We start from the raw sequence: 25,329 nt of genomic DNA, 5'->3' as shown, positions 1-25,329 counted from the left end.
AAAAAAATGAAAACAAAGTATCTCCTGTGATCAACAGTGTCAGCAGCAAAACCAATTAACAGTTCCTGGGATATAAAAACAGAATCTGGATAATAAAATAAAGTCTAACCTTTTTCTTTGTGCTTAAGTTTCACTTGTTCACAGGGGGCTGCATAGAGAGGGGCCACAAACAGCAGCCTCATACATGGCCCTTCAGATCAGAGTTCCTCCTGTGAGCTGGCTGTGCCAACACCTCAGGTAAGGGGCCTGTGTGCAGAAACACCAAGCAGGACCCTCAATTCAAGATGGCGGAGGTGGTGGCCCCTGTGCAGAGACGCTTCCCTCCACACTGTGTTCTGGAGCATGAATAGCAAAGCTGAGTCTGCTCTGCTAGAACTCCACCCCCTCCCACCGCATCCCACCCTCCGCCCACTTTACAAAGGAGATCCCTGAAAAGCAGCCCGGCCCACAGCCTGTCAGAAGAGCTTGTACTCTGGAGCTAGAACTCCCACCTCTCATTCTCTGATCCAAGGATAACCTTCCTTTGCTTCTGAAGAACCAAACTTGGTCTCCTATTGGTTCGAGTTACACCAGGCAGATGGTCCCTTATTTGAAGACTGGCTTGGGAGGACTGAACAATGGAATTTAGTCACAGGTACTTTTGTTTGTATTCTAACAAAGGTTTAACTTCCTTGACTCCTCTCCCCACCTCCCCTCCCACAAACAAAACAGATATTTAAACCCTAGTTCATGAGGATAAAATTAAACTTTACTTTTACAAACATAAAAAAAAGAAGAAATGTCATTTGTCACAAAAAATTCATATTAAAAATTTTTATAGGTTTCATTAATTTCTAGACAGCAACAGAGGTAAGAATATTTTTAATGTGATTCATATCACAAGAGAATCTTGTTTTCTTGAAAAAGGACCTTTTTAAAATTCCAGGAAGGTTAAAGTACCACAAAATAATCAAGATATGCACATTGTAGGTAGAACACTTTAGCTATGATTGAAACATAAGTATAATTACACATAGGAAAAAGATATTATCAGCAGAGAAAAAATGCCTTAAGTATGCTCTGTATTCTGCCAAACTGATGGACACGAGTGGGCTCTAATATCATTATGTTTAGAAATGGCTTCATCCAAATCCAGCTGTACACCATTAATGTTCACTTCCATACAGCCTTGATAAAAGGCATTCACTGGTGTGGCACTGAATGGAACATCTGTTAAAACAGAATATTAAAATATTAGCCCAAGACTTTTAGCATCTTACTTGCTTATAGTTAGAGGAATTATTCAGACTGCTCATTTTCAATTAAATTCTAATCCTAAAGGAAGAGTCAATAATGTACTTCTGTTCAATAAGTTCACATTAATTGACTTCAGTGTTATAAGGTGTTGTGTTTGGTACTAAATTCAGCATAACTTAGTTCCTCAGATTTTGTAAAAGTTCCAGCCAAACCTCAGATAAATAAACATGCTTTAGAAAGAGTAGAAAATAGCATATTCTTACTTTTGGTGTTCTACTTTATTTTCTTCTTAAATCTGAGTGTTGGTTAATCATTATTAAGACATTTTTTTAAATTCAAAATTATAGCTATTTGGAAATCTTTTTTAAATGGCACGATAAATATGTCTATTTTATAATCCCTGGAATATAAGTAGATTTCTGTATTTTCCAAAGAAATAGTGTCTTGCTGAGCATACAGTAGCAGGTCATAATAGGGAATTCACTGTTATGTAATGTTTGGTGTTCTGAAAAATAACAGTTTTAATAATACTTCAGTGAATAGGGCCTCAAGGCTTTACTACACTTTTACTCTCCTTATCAACTCAATATTTAGGCAACATCCTTCGATTCCTGAGAACTATGGTTCATCTTCAAAACAGCCATCTCTCTACTTGCTTCCTCTTTTCTTGGCATCTCATCTCCGTAACTTTTAATTCCCAATGGATATTTTTCAGCTCTTATTCTTCCTCCTCAGTACCTTATACAAATATATATTATATACTTATATATATATATATACACCAAATTTCCCACTTCTAACTTGCCAATGTAGTGAATAAATCTATACTTTTCTATGGGCTCAGCATTTAAGAAACGGCTTCAAGTCTGGCTGACTATCATAGGCTATACCATTGTTATAAATATCCCTGGAATCATCTATTTCACCTGATTTTTAATTCATAATATGTGACTTAACATGTCTATTTTGCATATCAATTAAGAAATTATCCATTCCCTAGTTCACACTTTTCAGTTCAGTTCAGTTCAGTTCAGTTCAGTCGCTCAGTCGTGTTCGACTCTTTGCAACCCCATGAACTGCAGCATGCCAGCCTCCCTGTCTATCACCAACTCCCAGAGTTCACCCAAACCCATGTCTATAGAGTCGGTGATGCCACCCAACCATCTCATCCTCTGTCATCCCCTTCTCCTTCTGCCCTCAATCTTTCCCAGCATTGGGTCTTTTCCAGTGAGTCAGCTCTTCGCATGAGGTGGCCAAAATATTGGAGTTTCAGCTTCAAAATCAGTCTTTCCATTGAACACTCAGGACTGATCTTTAGGATGGACTGGTTGGATCTCCTCACTGTCCAGTGGACTCTCAAGAATCTTCTCCAACACCACAGTTCAAAAGCATCAATTCTTCAGCACTCAGCTTTCTTTATAGTCCAACTCTCACATCCATACATGACTACTGGAAAAACTATAGCCTTGACTAGACGGACCTTTGTTAACAAAGTAATGTCTCTGCTTTTTAATATGCTGTCTAGGTTGGTCATAACTTTCCTTCCAAGGAGTAAGCGTCTTTTAATTTCATGGCTGCGATCACCATCTGCAGTGATTTTGGAGCCCACAAAAATAAAGTCAGCCACTGTTTCCCCATCTATTTGCCATGAAGTGATGGGACCAGATGTCATGATCTTAGTTTTCTGAACGCTGAACTTTAAGCCAACTTTTTGCTCTCCTCTTGCACTTTCATCAAAAGGCTCTTTAGTTCTTCTTCACTTTCTGCCATAAGGGTGGTGTCATCTGCATATCTGAGGTTATTAATATTTCTCCCGCAATCATGATTCTAGCTTGTGCTTCTTCCAGCCCAGCATTTCTCATGATGTACTCTGCATAGAAGTTAAATAAGCAGGGTGACAATATACAGCTTTGACATACTCCTTTTCTTATTTGCAACCAGTTTGTTGTTCCATGTCCAGTTCTAACTGTTGCTTCCTGACCTCCTACAGGTTTCTCAAGAGGCAGGTCAGGTGGTCTGGTATTCCCATATCTTTCAGAATTTTCCATAGTTTATTGTTATCCACACAGTCAAAGGCTTTGGCGTAGGCAATAAAGCACGAATAGATGTTTTTCTGCAGCTCTCTTGCTTTATCGTTCACACTCTTCATGTCTCAATTTCAACTTTTCCTCAATTTTTCCTCATGCTTTCTAAACACATCTTGCTTAAAATTAGTCCTCAGTGCTGTTGACAAAGTCCTGGAACCACAGAAATTCTGACATTTTAAGTTCTTCTGAACTCTTTCATTGTTTGTTTGATTTTCTAAAATTACATTCAACTAATTTGTGAATAAGGTAGTAGGTGGATTTCAATGTATTTAGAATTTATTCATTTGAACCATAATTATACTTCCTAATAATTAACCACATTAATGTAACTATGCACGTATACCTATCAATGGATATAGCTAATGGATCTATTTATAACTTTTATAATCTATTTACTATATCATATATATATATATATATATATATATATATCTTGGCCATGCCACTTGGCTTGGCAATTTCAGTTCCCTTGCCAGGGATTAACCTGGGCCACTGCAATAAAGGGCTTTCCTGGTGGATCAGTGGTAAAGAATGTGCCTGCCAATGCAGGAGATGTGGGTTCGATCCCTGGGTCAGGAAGGCCCCCTGGGCAAGGAAATGGTAAGCACTCCAGTACTGTCTTTAGAATTCCATGGACAGAGGAGCCTGGTGGGCTATAGTCCATGGGGCTGCAAAGAGTCAGACAAGTCTGAAGCCACTTAGCACGCACCCACGTGCAACAATGAAAGCACCAAATCCTAACCACTGGACCACCAGGGGATTCTGCTACAATCTATTTACTTATATTCCCCCAAAACCTAGAGAAAATTTCCATATATGGGAAATGAACACACTGAACAGTTCAAGTATTTTAAAGATTAGTAGAAGTTCAGACACCAAACTATTCAAAAATGTTTGTAAAAAACTTTCTGCCTCAATTTTTTTGTCATTTAAAGCACACTGTTGATGCCAATGTCATATTTTCCCATATTAACCACTTTTCCTCCAGTTTTCCCCATCTTGGTAAATGGAATCTTCACCTATGCAACTGCTCATGCCAAATACCTAAGAGATTCTTTCAATCATTAATTTCTACTAGCTTTGCTTCTCACATATATCTCCAATCTATTCACTGTATACTATCTCCACCAACATGACCCCAGTCCAACAGCTTCCTCAGCTTCCTCATGTGCAAAATGGAGATAACACAAGTACTCTCCTCACAGGACTACTTTAAATATTAAATGATACACTTGAAACACTCTGAACAATGCCGAGACTGTGTGTTATGCACCATTTGAGGCAGTAAAAGTTGTCACCACTGTTACTGTAACTGCTTCTTCATCTGAACTGCTTCATTAGCCCCCAACCCACCTCATCCACTTATATCGCCCCCCTGTCCATCTGCATCCATCATGCAGGGGAATTTTTTTAAACTGCATCATTGATATAACCACTTCCTTGTCTAAAAATTTTCAATGATTCTTACGGCTCCAATAAGACGCAGGACTCTGAACCAGGTCTATAATAATCCCACCCACCACCCATTTCACAGCCTCCTCTTGCATGACCACCCCCTTGCTCAATGTGCTCTCACGGTACTGACCTTCTATACATTCCTCAAGCATGTCAACCCCTTTCCATTCTGCCATGGGCAACTTGCATTCTAGCTCCAATCTCCACCCTCATTACCTGGTAAACTTCATTTAATCCTTCAAATGTCAGAGTTGTATCTTATTCTCTTCCTCAGAGAGCTTGTTCCTGGCCCCCACAACCAGATCAAGGCCTCATTTTTCAGGCTCTGAAAGCAACCCCAACTTTTCCTTCATAGAAGTTATGAAAATTTTAATTTTTAAAATATTGTCCTAATCAGTTGTTTAATATCTGGCTCTGTCACTAGATGGTAAAGGTCTTAACAGTAGAGATTGTATCCATTTGTTTATTGATGTGTCTTTATTGCCTGAGACATAGGGTCTTAATGAATATTGGGTGAGTGATGGTTGAACTGAAGAATAAATATTAAACTCAGAAGACAACTGTGGGTATAAAATTAAAATGGCAAATCATTTCTGGCTAGGATAGTCAAATGCATCAAAACTTAGTTAGTTTCAGTTTACCATTTAAAAAATTAAATAAAAATGACCAATAAAATGTTCATGTAAGCCCCCAGAAAAAGAATAATGGTTAGTGGATTTTTCTCTTCCTTTCTGATACCCCTTTACTACAATTACTTATGCTCTATATATACAGATGCTGTTTTACTAACATTGCATATTTAAAATACTATCAATTTCATTGAAAATATACTTTTTTAAACTGAAGACAAAGTGAGAAGATACCTGGAAGGCCACCCAGGTAAGTTGCCACTGTTCCTTTCATTGCTTCATCCAAGATGGTAAATTGTTTTTGAAAGTCTTCGGAGGGGAAGCTATCTTTTCTAAGTTGAGTCAATAGTTCCAAATTGTTTCTGTTGACTCTGACTTCCAGAAAGGTTTGCTGATCAGAACATAGACTTTCGGCCTCTATCCGAGCTATTACCATACTTTCAACAGATACCAGGATATCCTGAAGAACAAAGACTCATTATAAACAAATACTAACAGTAATGCCAAATAAAAGAGACTTTGGTTTTAAAATTCAAAAAACTGAATTTCAGTGAGGTGGGGAAAATATGATAGAGCCTTCAAGTTTAAATGAAAAAACGTCTATTATCATAATCATTATTTTTGAATATACATGAGTTTTACAAACTCCAGGTTTAGCTAAGATGTGAATGTACAGCAGGTTCTGAAAATTCAAGAAACCAGTGGGAACTTAAGTAGTATTTAAGCAATAAATTTCTTTTTATAAGCCTTCCCAATTTTAAAACTTACATATGGAAAAGGAAGGAGCTGAATCATTCTTTGTTGGGGAAAAGAGTTAGAAAACTTAAAGTGCTTTAGTAAGCACATCCAGCAAGACCGAAAGGTTTATTTGTGCCACACAAGAAATCCTGCAGACTTGGGACAAACTGAGTGAAGTCTCTGAGAAAGAAAAACCAGGACAGTAAGTTACAGAGTATTTATCAGAAGGTTGTCAAATATATATACATACATATATATGTGTGTGTGTTTATTTATTTATTTTCTGAATGTTTCAAACTGCTGATACACTAAATTACTCACCTTGCCAAGAGTCACCTATGCATATAGCTTACTAGCATATAGAGGAAATATAAAAAGGGAGAGAAAATAAAATCAAAACTAAGGAGGTGGGTGTTATGATGCTTTCCAGATAGCAGAAAGATAGTCTGAGGTATTTACAGAAACACAGAAAACATAGACAAGATAAAATAAATATCAAGGACATGGCACGTGTTAACCTCCTCTACTATCTGAATGTAGTGTTGAAGGCAGGATTTCCATTTTGCTTTAAAAAAAAACAAATTACCTGAAACCCAAATGTAGGAAGCTCCTGTAGTCGACTGGAGACAAAACTTAACAGGATTTTTTCAGGTTGCTTACAGTTAACCATCAGAAACTCCCCACAACCATCCCTTAAGTTGCAAACAGCATCCCTTTTTATCACTATAGGCATTATTCAATTATATGTCTCTTTCTACAGGCCACAGAGAACATCCAAGTCAACCACGGCACAAATGAAAGCTACCTGCTGTAACTTGTTGGAATCTACTGTGGATGACACAAGGACAGAATTATTAGCCTCTAACAGAAGGCTGAATAATACAGCCCTTCTGATAACTCTCATGTTTTCTTTTATCTGACAGTGTTTTCTGTTCTTCTAATTTCAAGGCAGAGTTGCCAGTGGGAAGCCAAGTAGACTCGTTTAGTTTTCCCTAGTCTTTCCTAACTTATTTATGGGAGAAAAGATTAAGAGTACCAGAAAGCACAAAAAAATTATAATTAGACACTGAATATTTCAGAGTGGACTGCAATCAGACTGACTTCTATTCTGTTAGTACAGATAAATTCCCATGATACTTCAAAGAGTCTGAATAAGGGTAGATCTCTATGTACTCAGAGAAGGCTCCAAGCAGCCTTTGTGGGAGTCTGCCTAATCTAAACTATAGATACAATACACAGGTTTTCCCATTCTCCCCTATCCCCTTAACCGCTTGGTTCAAACCTTGGAAATAAACCAGCAAAAAAGTAACAATAATGAATATTTATTCAATCTTTAATGACATGCCAAATAATTTATGTAAGTTATCTCATTTCATTTTCAAAACATTACTTTGAGGTAGACACTGTTATTCTATCCATGTTACTGATTTTTTAAAAATTACAAAATAAGGATCATAAAGGTTCAGAGTAAAGTTACCTGAAGCTTTTCAGTGGCAGAATCCACCAAGGACAAGGCAAAGGGCACTGTGTTACTGGAAACCAAGGCCAACATAACACCGGTGCCTGCTGATGGGCGAATATTCAAGGACACATTGATTTGCCAAGCCTCAGGATTGGATTCATTCTCTGTTTAAACAATGAAACAAAAGCAGGATCAATGTACTCCTAAGTGCACCAGAGGAATTAATCTTATTAATATTCACAGCCATCTTTGAGTGATATTAAAGAATTTAGTTCTTTCCCGATGATCTATATAACCTAGGCAAAACAGAGCAAAAGAAAATAGTTTTTAATGCAGGCAAGAAACACACAGATGGAACCTCATCCTTTAGTTTTTCCTACAACAGAATTCTGGATTGTGGTGTTTAGAATTATTATGAATTTTCAAGTTGCTCTTTAACAGCTCTCCCTTCTGTCTTACATATTCTCCAATGCTCAAATCTCAGAGTGGTTGTATTATAAAATACAAGAAAGTTCAACAAATTTATTGTAATATTTCTGAGGGAAAATCAGTACAGCTGCCAACCCCAGCCCAGTACTTCTCTGCCTTATAGGAGTCAGGTTAGAGCAGTGGGAAAGAAAAGTCCGATCTCTATACATAGGGGTGTGGGATGGTTTGATAATAGAGAAATATTCTGAAGTCAACAGTTAACTTTGAAATTCTAATAGGAACTCTTCTGTAATTCTCTTATCATAATACTTAACATTCTTTTTCTTAATTATTAGGTTAATAATCTACACAACTAGAGGGCAAGCTCTGCAAGTCTCTATCATTACTGCTTTCCTCAGTAGTCACTTAACAAATATTTGCTGAACTAATATGATTTCAAAACAGTTTGATTTCTAATTTGAAATAATTTGTAAACTAATAATCTGAAAATATTAGCTTAAGATCTGAATGAAGTCTTCCCCATTTAATACAAAGAAATGTATAACAATAGCCCAAATACCACTTTGAGACTTTAAAAGGGTGAATGTGAATGGAGAAAATAATTCTTCTTTAACAAGATATTCTTCCATTTAGCCACATCTAATACTATTACATTTTTCACTATAATCCTTTAAATTCCACCCAAGAGGAAAAAAAAAAAAAACCTGTATAATCATTTTGAATTAAGTAAATTTACTGCAGGACATTAACAAACTCAAAATGAACATGCAGATGTGGAGAAATTATAATGTAGCATTAAATATTAGTTATAAAGTAGGCCACGTTTATGCTGTCTGTGAAACAATCAGTTAGTTATTTATGAAAGTAAATTCAGGTACAATAAAACTATTTTCATTTTCTTTTCAGAGCTTTTCTTCCACTGGAACAAATTATCATGGGCCTAGTTTCTTTCTATATTCAATCATCAACTCAACATATTTAAAAAAAAAAAAACCTTCATATTCAGAACAGAGCTAAAGTTAATGACATTGTATTAATTTACGTTAAGAAAACAGAGAGCAATAGTAAGATGCTTCCTTAAAACTGTAGTAATACTTTTAAGGCTGCAAATAAAGTTAAAATATGACTTTTTCTTAAATCAGAGATATTCAAATTAACCCTAAATTCATACTAAATACTGTTAGTAGTTCAAATAATGAACTCATAAAACAGAAAATGACACAGAAGCCAACAAAATAATTAAGATACACAAATATCTAGTAAAAATATGCTGAGATATTCAATTTCAATAGAAACTGGGATAATTAAAACTACAAGATTTACTTTTTCAACTCTCTAATTAGAAACAAATCTTGAGCATAAACTTTCTTCTGTTGGTAAAAGTATAAATTGATAAAGAGTGGTCCTCTGGCAAAGCAGCCATTATGCTAAGCACAATGTGTATTAAAGGAATCTGAAGGGTAGTCATGAAAACAAGTCTAGGGGGTCGCACAGAGTCAGACACGACTGAAGTGACTTAGCAGCAGCAGCAGCATGAAAACAAGAAAACCTAAGAAGTTTAACTCTTGACTAGATTGATTCAAGCCCTCTCATTAAGAGTCTAGCAAATGGACAGATATGCTTATCTCTAAATTTTAATATGATTTATCTCAGTCTCTATTGTTTTATCTGACACCCACCTTTAAGCCAAAAATTATTAAATACAGAAGAAAAATAATCCATAGTCAAGAGAAAAAGCAATCAATACGACCAGTTTTAGATATGACACAGATTTAGTTTCAATTCAAAACAGCAAGGAATTTTTGCTATTTGTTAATGAATAAATTTAAACATTAGTGAGAAGAGAAAGATACAATAGGAGATCACTTACTATAATCTATGCTAAACTGAGCAACTCCAGTACCAGGATAGTAGGAACCCCTCTCCACTGTGATAAGACAATGCTTATTTTGTTTTTCTTGAATGATTTCCTTTACTCCTGAAGTTCCTTGATTCATCAAATTCCAGCCTCGAATACATCCATCTAGACGAGGGTTAATCTAACAATATAAAATATAGACTAATGAATGCATTTTAAACTTAAAAAAGGGGGGTTTTATTGATTATATTACTATATTTATTGATTATATTACTGGATACAGGTTTTCATTTAAAAGGGCAAAATTCTTTCTTTGATGACATTTTAAAATATTTAGAATTTTATCTAAACTTTTTTCAAGGTCTCCTGCAGATGACAGTCTTTTTCAGTAAAAGTGCGTTTATAACATCAGAGACCTTCATTGGGATCCTAATGATCTTTAACACCTATCCTAATGATCTTTAACACCTATCCTAATGATTTTTAACACCTCAAGCCCCACTTGACTTTCCTGTATCATCTGGCACTAACTTTTCTGCTTTCTAGTTCCATGTACGCTTTTAGCTGTGGCCCTGGGTTCTCAGCTGCTTTTGTTTTTCATTAACTGTATTTACAACATAGGTTTGTTCTTGCCAACAAATAGAAGCCTCTTCAGGAACAAACATGTTTTGCATTCTTTAGTCTCACCAAAGCATCCAGCCACACTCAGATGTGTAGCCATTTCATAGATAGTTGATTCTTTTTGAATCATTTATTTTACTTTTAAAATGTCTTGATTTATCCGTTTCAAAGGGACAGGTATATTCACTCTGACATGAGTTAACTAACTCAGATTTTATATTATATCACAAATCTTTGAAAAGCTAAGGCAACTGAAATATATATAAAATAGTAAATATTTAAATTAAATCAGTAAGTGTAAAATTGGCAGATCCATAACTTCAAATGAAAAATTTTAAACTCTTCAAGGTCAGTGATCAGTCTTCTTCATGAACCTTTTCCACAGAAGTTAGACAAACACATATAGAAAAATCATCTATTATATCTAGCTTCAGTTTATGACAGGCTGCAGTTTTAGTCCCATCAAAGATTTTCTTTTTAAAATTCCACCTTACATGCTATATTTGTCTCCCAAATTTTAGTCCTAAAACAGACCTAAGAAAGTCTTATTTTGACTGGCTTCTAGAAAATAATGTACTTTTGGACTCAAATATATACATTTATACGTCTAATGGCTGAGTATGGACAATTATGATGTTAATATTTAACTGATGCTTGAAGAATTTTTAAAAATCTACTTCTCCATGAGTAATACTGGGAATTTAAACAGGCTCAAAAACACTACATTCATTTTCTTATTTCCTTACTATAATTTCAAAGGTTGATAATGTTATTTTTCCATGTTCAATTCAAGTTTTCACAGTTGGTGTGTTCAACAAAATAACTTCATTTGACTCTCAAAAAAATACATTTTTAAATCTATTACAGGTTAAGATTTCATCCATGATGAATGATACAAGCTTGGATCATTACCGGTCTAATGAGTGCATTTTCCACTTTCCGAGGTACTCCTGCAAAGTATACTTTGGTTTCTAGAAACCCATTGGTGGGCTTAAAAAGCCTTTCAGGCTTATTTATATTCATTACAGCTTCTTTAGCTATTTTTACACTAATACTCTGTTCTAATTCTTCCACAGAGACCTACAATTAAAAAGACAAAAATTATCAAACAACCAAACATTACTGCATTTCATATGAAACACTAAGATTGAAAAATCCTGTTATTATTCCAGTACATAATTTTCCAAAGTAATCATTTTAATGCACTTGTTAATTTGTTCCAATACATTTAACATGTCAAATTAGTATAAAGGTGATAAAAATTCATTTTAGTGTGATAATTCTTGATCAAAACTAAATCAATACCATATTTTAAAGTTTAAAAATCAGTATTTTTCTATCACATTTAAACATTCATTTATAATATATATCTTTCAATCCCAGTGTGCCATAAAATTAACAGTTTAAAAAAAAGAGAGTCACTCTACAGAATCTTAGGAAACTTTTAAGTGCCCTTATTTTGCATTTGTCTGATAGTATAAATATGAAATCAATAATGTAAGTAAATTTTAATATAAATAAGAGAAGCTAGTACATTCAGTATTATGTTTATTAAATTATATTTTGTTTCAAAATTCAAAAGTAGTTGAGGTCATAAGAAAGCATAATACATTAAATTAAATTGGGTTTTTCCAATTTTGAAAGTAGTTTGGGTTTCTAAAAAAATTGGAAGTAGTGGGAAACAATAAAATATTTTTTCTTATAAAGGCAATTTGAAGAACCATTGCTACAATTTCCTCATGTAAAACTGTAGGACTCAAAATGCAAACTCTGCATTTACTTATCAATCAGGGTAACCAGACAATAGGCATATCAAAGCAGTACCACAGGAAGGGAAAAATTATGCTCTAAAGTAAAATAACACCCCAGCATAAGCCTTCATTTGTAGCTTTTATGTTATTCTATGTATAGGAGCAAGCTTTGACAAATATTATACTTGAATTTAAGTATGTACATATTGAAACATATTTTTTAATAAATTATATTCTTCTTAATATATTTAGAGCAGTATATTGGATGTGATAGAGTTTAAAACCACAGAGTGACAATAACTCATCTTGGTGTCTTTATGGCCCTCTTTATGCTGAATTTCCAAAAGGTTTTAGTCTATCTTAAATTAAAGGCTAGATCTTAAGAATATACCCCGAATCTGACCACTTCTCAGCATTCCTACTATCAACACTGCAGTCAAAGCTGTCATCTTTTCACTGTGTTATTGCAATAGTCTCCTAATCCCATATCCTGTTTTATCCTTGTGAAAGTGAAAGTGTTAGTCACCCAGTCGCGTCTGACTCTTTGCAACCCCACAGACTGTAGCCTGCCAGGCTCCTCTGTTCATGGAATTCTCCAGGCAAGAATACTTGACTGGGTAGTCATTCACTTCTCCAGGGGATCTTCCTGACCCAGGTATTGAAGCTGGGTCTCCCACACTGCAGGCAGATTCTTTACTGTCTGAGCCATCAGGGAAGCCCATAGTTGTGGCCCATGGGCATAGCTGTTTCGAGGCAAGTGGGATCTTCCCAGACCAGGGACTGAACCTCATATATCAATAACCTCAAATATACAGCTGATACCACCCTTATGGGAGAAAGCAAAGAAGAACTAAAGAGCCTCTTAATGAAAATTAAAGAGGAGAGTAGAAAAGTGGGCTTAGAACTTAACATTCAGAAAACTAAGATCATGGCATCCGGTCCCATCACTTCAGATAGGGAAACAATGGAAACAGTGCCAACTTTACTTTTTGGGGCTTCAAAATCACTGCAGACAGTGAATGCAGCCATGAAATTAAAAGACACTTGTTCTTTGGAAGAAAAGCTATGACCAACCTAGACGGCATATTATAAAGCAGAGACCTTACTTTGACAACAAAGGTCTGTCTAGTCAAAGCTATGGTTTTTCCTGTAGGCAAGTATGGATATAAGAGTTGGACTATAAAGAAAGTGGAGCACTGAAGAATTGATGCTTTTCAATTGTGGTGTTGGAGAAGACTCTTGAGAGTCCCTTGGACTGCAAGGAGATCCAACCAGTCCATTCTAAAGGAAATCAGTCCTAAATATTCACTGAAAGGACTGATGCTGAAGCTGAAACTCCAATACTTTGGCCACCTGATGCGAAGAACTGACTCCTTGGAAAAGACCCTGATGCTGGGAAATATTGAAGGCAGGAGGAGAAGGCAGTTGGATGGCATCACTGGCTCAATACACATGAGTTTGAGCAAACTCCAGGAGTTGGTGATGGACAGGGAAGCATGGTGCGCTGCAATCCATGGGGTCGCAAAGAGTTGGACAAGACTGAGTGACTGAACTGAACTGAGGGATTGAACCTGTGTCTTCTGCATTGGCAGGCAGATTGTATACCACTGAGTCACTATCTTTACTCTCTACAGTTTCCACAAAGTCATTAGGTTCTAACCAGGATCATCTTTTAAGATGGAAATTAGATCATATCACTTCTCAAAATCATCTAAGGTCTTTCTACTTAACATAAAATTCAAGGTCTTATTCCAGACCACATTTCTGACCTCAGTTTTTACTACTCTCTCCCTTTTTCACTCCACTGCATCTACACTCACTTTCATGTTGCTGCTCAAATAAAAACGAACACATCCTCTAGCCTAAGACTGTATTTGCCGTTCATGTGACACAGAATTATCTTCTTTCCAAAATGTCTGCTGTCATGGGCCCTCACGTCTCTGATTTAATGCAATCCCATCAGAGATACTTTTCTGATACCATATGCACACTCACCATCATCATTCTCTACTGCCTGGCCTTGCTTTTCTTTTTCCTCATAGCATTAATCACTATCTGACATAGCTATTTGTTGACACATTTGTGGTTTTCATCTCACCACCAAAATGCAAGCTCCATAAGAGCAAGGACTTTTGTTTTATTCACTATTGCATCCCCACCACCTAGAAGAAGGAATAGCACACAAAGTGCTCATAAAATATTTTGTTGGATAAATGAAATTATACAAATTATACATTTTCCACTAATATTAGGATTATACCCAGCTATGAAATATAATAATCACTTTTAAGTTATCAATAATCACTTATAAGAATAAATATTCCTACAGTTATAGCCATTCTAATAACAATCGTTATACATTCAATTTTATCTACCTGAATTATAAAACAATTCTAATTACACATTTTAATTTCTTATTTTTAACATATTTTTTTAAAAATAATTTAAAATTAGTGAAACAACTGCAATAAAGTGAATAGTCCAGTTTATAGGTTAGTTTAACTTAATCACTTTGTCATTAATTAAAATTTAAATACTTATTTAAAATATTTATTTATTTTAAATAATTTCTGTGCTGCATAAATTTGTTTGAAACAGTATAATTCATTAATAAATCATCAGGATTATAAGTTAGTAGGACTACCATGCTACCATACTATCTTTTAAATTTAAAAGGTATGGAGTGAAAAAAGAAATCCTATTTATCAGCAGGGTGGAAAATGCAAAAATTGTTAAAATTTTAAATTGTAATTCAATATCTCCCTCTCTGACTTGCTAATGTTCTTAAATTTTATTTTTTCTATAAGCTTGTATTCAGTTTATAGAGGGAGATTTTAATTTAAATGCTTTAGCTAAAACATGGGCATATCATTAAATAATAGTTTCTTTTTAACAAGAATCATAAATATAGGAGAAACTGAACAGCTGCCTTCCATTCAACCCAAATTCTGTCTTTAACAAGATATAGCCCATGAACAATTCTTCAATAAACACTACTTGCAACTCATGATCACTTCACAGATAAATATTTACCTTCTTTATATACATTATATCCTACCTAGAAATGTATTTAAATTCACCTTCAAACAGCTGATATTTTCAATTTGTATAAATTCATTGAAAAAAGAATTCTGTTTACTCTCTTTTACTGCAAAAGTGATTTTAGTGGTTTTAGATAGGTGATTTAGGGACATCTGGCATTAAAGTGGATTCTTCAGTATACTGGAGGAATAGCTGTATGCATCAAATATTATAGATACAGATATAGTGGGAAACATGTGGTAAAAAAAAACTATACTAATATACAACATAAGTCAAAGAATTTTAACAACTTCTCTGACAGTTGCATTTGATCCTGTGAAGCCACAATTCTTTCAAAGTTAGCAGCCCAAAATCCATGGCTGCCAATCAACAGATAGCCCCCTTTTTGGTGAACCACATCTGCACCCAACTATTCTTTATTACACTTTCCTGTAACATATTTCACATTACACCATATTGGTTCACAATGCCACATCCACTATTAAACTGTGAGAGTCTAACCTCAAAGAACACGGACAATCTCTTACTGTGGTTTCAGCCCCCTTTGACTCAGGAATATAGCATTTTAAACATGTTTACTAAATCCTTATTGAATATATGATTGCAAGAGTGGATAAATATAATGAAATAATTTAGTGAAGACTTTACATGGCTGCTTAACATGGACCTTTCTTGTCAGTTCTCATAGACTTAGAAAGTGTCTCTTTGGGGTACCACATTCTGAGGTGAAGCTGATCTTCTCAGCTCTTCTCTGCTGAAAGTAGCATTGATTTAATTGACATTCTGCCCTCTGTAGACTAACAGTAATCCCTTCTGTAAGATAAATTCCATTTAAATACAGTAGATTAAAGTTCTATTCTTGATTATTCAAATAAAGACTGACTTTTAGGGATTAACTAAAAATGCTAGTTTCTAAGCATTCTGATTTGTTCCAGCCATCCTATTTGTACAAATCCATTAATCTATATGATAATATTTAAAATTAAATTAAAATTTTAATTTTGTTACTACATGTATTTCTCTTTTACATTAAAAATATTGATGGCTATCCATAGTAGTTGTCCCAAATCAGTGTTATCTTTGCATAACCCTTGACCTTATAGGTGCAATATCACAGTTCACCAGTGACAGCCACCAAAAAAGGTAAAAAGTTAAAGACAAAATAGTTGTTTTTAAAAAAGCTAGTAACTGAAAACAACTTCAGTTATGGGAAATACACACTGTTGAGAGAGAATAATTTCTCAGACCATTTCAGGTATTTACAGTGTGTAGAATACACTTCACACAACATCAGATAAACCCAAACTTATTTTGGTTTGGTATCACTATTAAAGTAATGATTAATGATTTTATACAAACTGCATCAGAGTGGAATGATTCTTTATGAGTTCTGCATAACATACCATATTCCATAAACCATCATTAATAACTTTGCCTCCAGTTGTCATTTTGACAGTCTTTTCATTCTTAAACTGAATTTCAATCTTTCCCTCACGAAGCGCAATCAGGAACCAAGATGAGTGATCAGAAGATTCTGCATACAGGATAACACCTTCTGAATCATATGTCCGGAAATCAAATTCAGCTGAAAATCTGAACAATGGACAAAGAGAGAGCCTCAATAGTGAGAAATATTGAAGATCATGTTTTTCTTTTACTCTCAAACTGGCAAATACCAGTATGTTGAAAGAGACAAGTCTTTCACTAGAAAAAATAAAAAAGGGCAAGATTAAGCTCTTCTTGTATTATCTCTGGCTCCATGTGTACTTAAATCAAGCTGTTTTACTTTCTTGCTTATTCGTGGAGACTTTTTTCCAAATGAGCATATGCTTTGATAAATTTTTCATCTTTTGGCATTTGTTTTGACAGCTCTTTTAAATGCTGGAATACACATGTACAAATATTGGACATATTGTCTCAGAGCCTTTTATACACTATATAATCTAACATAAAGATTTTTTTTTCTTCTGTATCCATATATGATTAATAAAAGATGTTTATTCCACGATTGGTTCATCCATCAAAGAGCAAATTTTCCCTATGATTTCATATATGTCAGGAAGGAATCACTCACAGAGATATACAAGACAGTATCTGAGTGATTTCTAACATAATTAAGTCTTCATGTGTGGTAAAGGAAAGTAAAATCAAAAACTTTTAAATGTATCTGTTAGTTTAATTTTAAAAGCTCTCCAAAACTCTAACTGCACAAATCACTATACTGGAGTACATAGAAGGAGAGTTTAAAAGATATACCCAAGTGTTTGGAGCAATCTGAGCTCTGACAATGCCACTGAACATATATGTAGCTACTACAGGGAAGGATAAAAATCTTAGGAATGCCGGACTGAAAAATAATATATATCAATTCATGGCCTTATGATACTTTAATGAAAATCAGCATTAAAGTTTCCAAGGGACCAGTAAAGCAAAATGATTGAAAAAAGGTAAACAGGAAACAGGAAAAATAATTGTATAACTACTAGTCACCTGAGTGAAGTTAAAATAAAGGTAATTTAAATAAAAAATTAAGATTTCAGATAATTATTAAATATGGCAAGAAAGAATCCCAGACTCTTTCCTTTTCTATGTACAATAGTAATAGTAATAGAGGCATCATTTGTAATAGGCACAAACCTACCTCAAATAGAACAAAGAAAAAGTGATAAAATAAACTTTCTAGCCTTGAGAGTTCCAAGGAAATATTATAAAGAGGTAAACGTGGAGTAAAGCTTGTTGGGTAGATCACAATATACCAGGAATTTAAGGAACTCAGATTATATTTTAAAAGAAACATTTTGCTCTGAGTAGGGACTTCTATTCTCTTTCATATTCATCACATTTTGCTGATGTGAAGCATATATTATCTTGCCAAAACCTGAATCTGTGTATGGTCAGGATCTTCTAGAAGTTGATCCTATTATGGAGATAATTTCCTTCTCTTTGTAAAAACATGCTAAACCAGTAATTCAAAGAGTTGTGTTCTGCGTATTTTCTGTCTGGAATACATCAGCATACTGATTCACTATGTTGGGGAACAATTCATTCTCTTTCAGAAGTATTGTAAAGTGAAAAAAAGTGAACTGGTTAACTTTGGGGCAGCATAAGTATTTGATCTTGGGAAATAGAGTTGAAGAAATTTGCGAAGAAAGAAACAATAGGCATTAGCTGTTCTTTGTGTTTGTTACACAGGTGGCAGCTTATAAAAATTAATCAAGTTGTATATGTAAGATATATGTATATTACATGTATATTTCTCTCTGTGTGTACGTGTGTATATATACAAATACATATAATAACTCAATAAAAAGTTTAAACTAAATAATAAATACTGACAGAAAACAATTGTTTGACCAATTTTATCTGATGTTAGAGCCCAAGCTTTTGGGTGAGAATGGTGAGAAATGAATACCTCTGAAAGTGTCTGAGATAATTAATTCTTCTCTCTCATAATTATTCTCATAGCAAGGAAAGGCTGTCTCCAATCTATATCACTAGAAGATAGTCTTTGTTCTGAGATGTTAAAGGGGTAAACCACATTTTAAAGGGGAAATCAGAATGCTGAAAGGGCACAATTATATCAGTGAATAAATTTCAGTGTTCCTTAATAATAAAATTTCTATGAATTGAGTTGAATTATTTAACAAGTATTCACTCATATATCTAATGGATTAAATTCTAAATATACATGCTTATCTAATTAAAATATTTTAAAATTTGGATTCTATAATCAGTCTCAAATGTTTCCTTTCCATTATTCCAACAAAATTCCAATTTTTTTTCCCCCTAGTTCCAACAATGTATGGCTCTGAGAAAATTTGATAAAGTAGCATCATGACTCAAAAACAGAAGCAATTACTTCCTCTCCAAAGTCAACCTAACTACAGGAAGAGGAGATAAAGTACTCAGTCAACTAAAATCATGTGACACATTTCTTTAAAATATTACTTCAGCAATCTTATCATAGTTTATAATTATGAATATACTATATTCTAAAAGCAGTTTCTTGAATTATTCCCATTATTTAGAAAGCATAGAAAAGAATGAAAATTTCACAAATACATTAAATCCTCTTTACCAGCTTCTTAAAAATATGTATTCATTAGAATAGGAAGAACTCTGGCTTAAGGTAAAATGATCACTAGGGAAGATCAGCCTAGATCAACCCCAAATGATTCAAGCGTGAAAAATATGTGTGAAGGAAAAAAAGAAATTTAGGGTACCCAATATCATCTGATTGATAACACACCTAAGTTATATGATTGTTAATAAAATTTCATGGATTTTAAACCTTTCAGTGACTCCTTTCTGTCCTGACCTGCTTATTTCTATAATTATCACTGACATTGGTACCTCACCTGGTGGTTTCTGGCAAACGAAACTTTAAATACAAAACGACCCCTACAAACTGCTCTGCCAAGTAAAGCAATTCATAATTTTTCTCAAGGTTCAAAGGAAGGCACACTGGAACAGCCTGGAGAAAAGGCAACAAAATAAGAAAAAACACTGGTTACTGCTTGGTGTACATGTCAGGATATCATGCTTTCTCTGGTTCCTAGTGTTCTTGTCCAGAGAAGGCAATGGCAACCCACTCCAGTACTCTTGCCTGGAAAATCCCATGGAAGGGGGAACCTGGTAGGCTGCAGTCCATGAGGTCGCTGGAGTCGGACATGACTGAGCGACTTCACTTTCACTTTTCACTTTCATGCATTGGAGAAGGAAATGGCAACCCACTCCAGTGTTCTTGCCTGGAGAATCCCAGAGACAGGGGAGCCTGGTGGGCTGCCATCTATGGGGTCACACAGAATCAGACACGACTGAAGCGACTTAGCAGCAGCAGCAGCAGCAGCAGTGTTCTTATCAAACATATCCTCTCTAATACAATAAAATAAATGCAGAACACCAATGGTAATAAAAAAGCAATATCTTTTACTTCTTTGTATAGTCCATCAGTGTAATCTCCAAGAATGCACGCTAAGTCACTTCAGTCATATCTGACTCTTCCTGATCGTATGGACTATAGCCTGCCAGGCTCCTCTGTCCATGGGATTCTCCAGGCAAGAATACTGGAGTGGGTTGCCATGCCCTTCTCCAGGAGATCTTCCTGACCCAGGGATCAAACCTGTGTCTCCTGCGGGCTCCTGCATGACAGGTGGGTTCCTTACCGCTGAGCCAGTTTTATTTATTTTTTCCTCCGTACCTAGCTTATTTGTTTTTCTTTGGAGTATAATGGCTTTACAATGTTGTGCTAGTTTCTGCTGTAAAATAGAGTGAATAAGCTATGATGTTGTTAGTCTCTCAGTTGCATTCGACTCTTTGAGACCCCAGGGACTGTAGCCCACCAGGCTCCTCTGTCCATGGGATTCTCCAGGCAAGAATCCTGGAGTGGGTTGCCATTCCCCTCTCCAGGGGATCTTCCCCACCGAGGGAGTGAACTCAAGTCTCCTGCATTACAGGCAGATTCTTTAAAGCAGAATAAGCTATATGTATACACAAATCTCCTCCCTCTTGAGCTTCCCTCCCACTCACCCTCCATTTGTTTTAAAGTCTTATTAAGCCAAAACTTTTCTAAGCAAAAATGTGCTCTCCAGATATCAAAGGAAATGCTGAAAAACCTGAACAGGATAAATATAAAGTAATATATCATCATAATCTCCAAGGAATTTACCAAAAAAAAAAAAAAAAAAGAAAGATTTAGAGTCAGGTGATTTACTATTAGGGCTTCCTAGGTGGCTGTGGTGGTAAAGAACCCATCTGTCAGTGCAGGAGACATAAAGGACAAAGGTTTGATCCTTGGTTGGGAAGATCCCCTGGAGAAGGGCATGGCAACCCACTCCAGCATTCTTGCCTGGAGAATTCCATGGACAGAGGTGCCTGGCAGGCTACAACCCATCGAGTCACAAAGAGCCAGGCATTACTGAAGTGACTTAGCACGCATGCATGAACTATTATCAAGGTTTTTTTTTTTTTCTTTTAAGAGTTAAAAACAAACATTTAAATGGAAAGTTTTTTAAAGGAGAAGTTCTTGGGCATACATCTAGGGATATTCTGAGGAAAACTGTGCAAATAGCACTGTATTAAATCTAGGTCCTGAAATAATATCTCATTTCCTCTTAGAACTTTAGTAAATCTATTCCAAGGAAGATGGCAATGTGTAACTACAAAAAATACTGAAATAATAGGATATCAATTTACAAAAGAAACATGCACACAATACATTTCAATGAAGCACTACCAAAGTTATTATATATGCCAACTAGCTTTCCTTACCTTCCTTTACCAAATAGGTAGCATAATAGGAAATGTTGACATTTTTTAAACATATACAGCTTCTCTGGATAGCAGATAGAGAGTATGTGTAAATCAATGACTATTAAATAATCAGTTAAGGGTATTTCTTTTTTTTTAATGTCTGCCTCATAAGCATGACAATTCACTTTCACTTTTAAAAATTAAAAGAGATTCATGAATTGGACTAAAGATTCCTAATGTGATCCTTACTTGGGGGTGGGGGGAAAGAGCTTCAAATTTCTTCAGTGGAAGAAATATTAGAACCTACCCCCAACATTCAATTTCTGGATCAATTATGAATTGAATTTGAGTAACCTAGAAGCAAGTTGGAGAGATAATAACAAAACTGACCCCTCTGAATTTCGATATACTTAAACCTCAACTGAACCCTACTCTGACAAAATTGTTTGCACCTGAGATTTTATGCACACTCTTGCAAGTACTAACATGCCTAAACCATGATCAAACTTGTCAGAGTGTGATAAACAAAAGTAGACAATGAAAAATGTTTTCACTGAAATATCTATGAAAGATTTTTTTCTCAAAAAGAGAAGTATAAACCTTAGCTTTTTACAGTTTTTTAAGTAAATATACACATTGCATTTTATAAAAGTACAGGCTATACAGATGAGCACTCTCTGAACTGTGGCCCTGCAGCTTTTTCTTAATCTAGTCACTAATTATCCACCTGCATGCTATGTCGCTTCAGTTGTGCCCAACTCTTTGTCACCCACTGTGGGCTGCAGCCCATCAGTCTCCGCTGTCCCTGGGATTCTCCAGGCACGAATACTAGATTGGATTGCCATGCCCTCCTCCAGGGGATCTTCCTGACCAAGGGAATGAGCCTGCGTCCCTTATGTCTCCTGTATTTGCAGGCAGGTTCTTTACCACAAGCACCACCTGAGAAGTCCGTCACAATGTTTACCAAATTACGTGGTCAAAATTAGTAAAAAGATTGTGACTCATAGCCTGTTTTGAACTATAGCAATTATAGTAGAAATCTGTATTCTTATTTACCTCAACTATGTGGAAATAAGTAACTGGATCTCATTTTTAAAAAGAGATGGCAAGGTTAATATTGCAAAGTGTTACCTCACAACTCTTCTGATCTTGGGCAAGTTTGAATCCTTTCTTTCCGTCACAGTAACAAGAGTAACCTCCAGGGTAATTGACACAAAGTTGAGCACACAAGTTCTCAGAGCATTCATCCACATCTGGGGGAAAAGAGAAAATAAATTTTAATATCTCCTAAATGTTCAACCCAAGAGAAGAAGGACTATTCTTAGTATAAGATAATCAGTGATAATAAATCCTTAGTGAAAGAAATTCTTTGACATCAAATCACCTTTATGCACTTGCCACAGAAATTTAAATGAGTCACAAATGTAGTTTCATTTGTTTATATACCTGAATCAACAAATTTAATGACTTTCAGTAATTAATAATTAATAAAGATATAACAACTATGCTAATTTTATGATTTTGAAGAAAAAAATGGAGTCTCAATGTAACTGTCAAATCTGATCATATGAATTCCATTGACACTTTCTTCTTAACTCTTTGCTTTGAAGAAAAGAAAAGGAAGGGGAAAAGAAGGAGTGGAGGGGAGGACAGGAAGACAGGGAAGGGAAGGGAAGGAAAGATCCCTTTTAACTGAAGGTTAATGTGATTCACAGAGACTGAATCCACCTGCCAAGCCAGAGATGTGGGTTCAGTTCCTGGGTCTGGAGGATCCCCTGGAGAAGGAAATGGCAACTTACTCCAGTATTCTTGTCTGGGAAATCCCATGGACAGAGGACCCTGGTTGGCTATAGTCCATGGAGACACAAAAGAGTTGGATGCAACTTGGCAACTAAACAACAATGTAGTTGGAGATTAAATGACTATATCAAGAAAATATCACTTTCCATAATGCAATAATTAATGGTAGCAATAAATTTAAGGACATACATTTATTTCTTAACTTATTAAAGATATAAAAAAACAAAAAATCTCACTGTGCTATTACCTCCCTCTATGGTCCCTGTCCCAATCCATACTTTAAGAAAATCATTCTCGAAAAGTTGTAATGAGATGCTTCAGCTTAGATACACTTTAGAAATATGTAGGATCTTTGACCTTTTAGATGAATATACCCTGTGATATTTGAAAATTTCCAAACTCAAACACTGCTATAGCATAGTTTCCACTTAAAATGAGAACCCCTTTGAATGTCTTAAAATAGAACCTCAAAATTAGTGAGCCCTCAATACTACTGAAATTGAATAGCATAACTAAAGTAATAAAATATTGTATATATGTATGTCACATCTATTTCTGCTTTATTGACTATGCCAAAGCCTTTGACTGTGTGGATCACAATAAACTGGAAAATTCTGAAAGAGATGGGAATACCAGACCATCTGACCTGTCTCTTGAGAAATCTGTATGCAGGTCAGGAAGCAACAGTTAGAATTGGACAGGTAACAACAGACTTGTTCCAAATAGGAAAAGGAGTAAGTCAAGGCTGTATATTGTCACCCTGCTTATTTAACTTATATGCGGAGTACATCATGAGAAACGCTGGGCTGGATGAAGCACAAACTGGAATCAACATTGCCAGGAGAAATATCAATAACCTCAGATATGTAGATGACACCACACTTATGGCAGAAAGTGAAGAACTAAAGAGCCTCTTGATGAAAGTGAAAGAGGAGAGTGAAAAAATTGGCTTAAAGCGCAACATTCAGAAAAATAAGATCATGGCATCTCATCCCATCACTTCATTGCAAATATATGGGGAAACGTGGAAACAGTGGCAGACTTTATTTTTGGGGGCTCCAAAATCACTGCAGACAGTGACTGCAGCCATGAAATTAAAAGACGCTTACTCCTTGGAAGAAAAGCTATGACCAACCTAGACAGCATATTAAAAAGCAGAGACCTTACTTTGTCAACAAAGGTCTGTCTAGTTAAGGCGATAGTTTTTCCAGTAATCACATATGGATGTGAGAGTTGGACTATAAAGAAAGCTGAGTGCTGAAGAATTGATGCTTTTGAACTGTGGTGTTGGAGAAGACTCTTGAGAGTCCCTTGGACTGCAAGGAGATCCAACCAGTCCATCCTAAAGGAGATCAGTCCTGGGTATTCATTGGAAGGACTGATGTTGAAGCTGAAACTCCAATACTTTGGCCACCTGATGTGAAGAGCTGACTCATTTGAAAAGACCCTGATGCTGGAGAAGATTGAGGGCAGGAGGAGAAGGGGACGACAGGATGAGATGGTTGGATGGCATCACTGACTCAATGGACGTGAGTCTGAGTAGACTGCGGGAGTTGATGATGGACAGGGAAGCTTGGTGTGCTGCAGTCCATGGGGTCACAAACAGTTTGCATGACTGAACTGAACTGATATCACATTTAAATCTTTTTTTAAAAAAATCTGTCATTCATTGAATATAACTACAATATTCATTGATGTGTAGAGCTGACTCATTGGAAAACACCCTGATGCTGAGAAAGACTGAAGGCAAAAGAAGAAGTGGGCAAAGAGCATGAGATGGTTAGATAGCATCCCTACTGAATCAGACATGATTTGAGCAAACTCCAGGGGATAGTGGAGGACAGAGGAGACTGGTGTGCTACAGTTCATGGGGTGGCAAAGAGTCAGAAATGATTTAGCGAATGAACAACAACAAATTCACTATAGTTATTCAACATATACAATGAATATAACTACAAAACAATACAAT

At 35.5% G+C, this 25,329-nt stretch overlaps 1 protein-coding gene across 1 annotated transcript in view; it reads right to left on the bottom strand.

Annotated features, from left to right (window-relative positions):
• Nucleotides 1-726: 726 nt before the first annotated feature.
• PROS1 (protein S) overlaps nt 727-25,329 on the bottom strand; it is a 69,375-nt gene continuing 44,772 nt past the window's right edge. The window contains exons 8-15 of the mRNA XM_040226801.1: nt 22,692-22,813; nt 19,667-19,782; nt 16,712-16,901; nt 11,428-11,595; nt 9,907-10,075; nt 7,623-7,771; nt 5,642-5,867; nt 727-1,209 (exon numbers count right to left, since the gene is read on the bottom strand). Of these exons, the coding sequence (XP_040082735.1) occupies nt 1,049-1,209; nt 5,642-5,867; nt 7,623-7,771; nt 9,907-10,075; nt 11,428-11,595; nt 16,712-16,901; nt 19,667-19,782; nt 22,692-22,813 (1,301 nt within the window). The 3' untranslated portion in view covers nt 727-1,048. The remainder of the gene's footprint in view (nt 1,210-5,641; nt 5,868-7,622; nt 7,772-9,906; nt 10,076-11,427; nt 11,596-16,711; nt 16,902-19,666; nt 19,783-22,691; nt 22,814-25,329) is intronic.

This window comes from Oryx dammah, unplaced genomic scaffold (genome assembly GCF_014754425.2).
Source record: "Oryx dammah isolate SB20612 unplaced genomic scaffold, SCBI_Odam_1.1 HiC_scaffold_2, whole genome shotgun sequence".
Classification (NCBI taxonomy): domain Eukaryota; kingdom Metazoa; phylum Chordata; class Mammalia; order Artiodactyla; family Bovidae; genus Oryx; species Oryx dammah.
The sequence above is the reverse complement of the archived record's forward strand: the minus strand, read 5'-3'. Positions and strand labels throughout refer to the sequence as shown.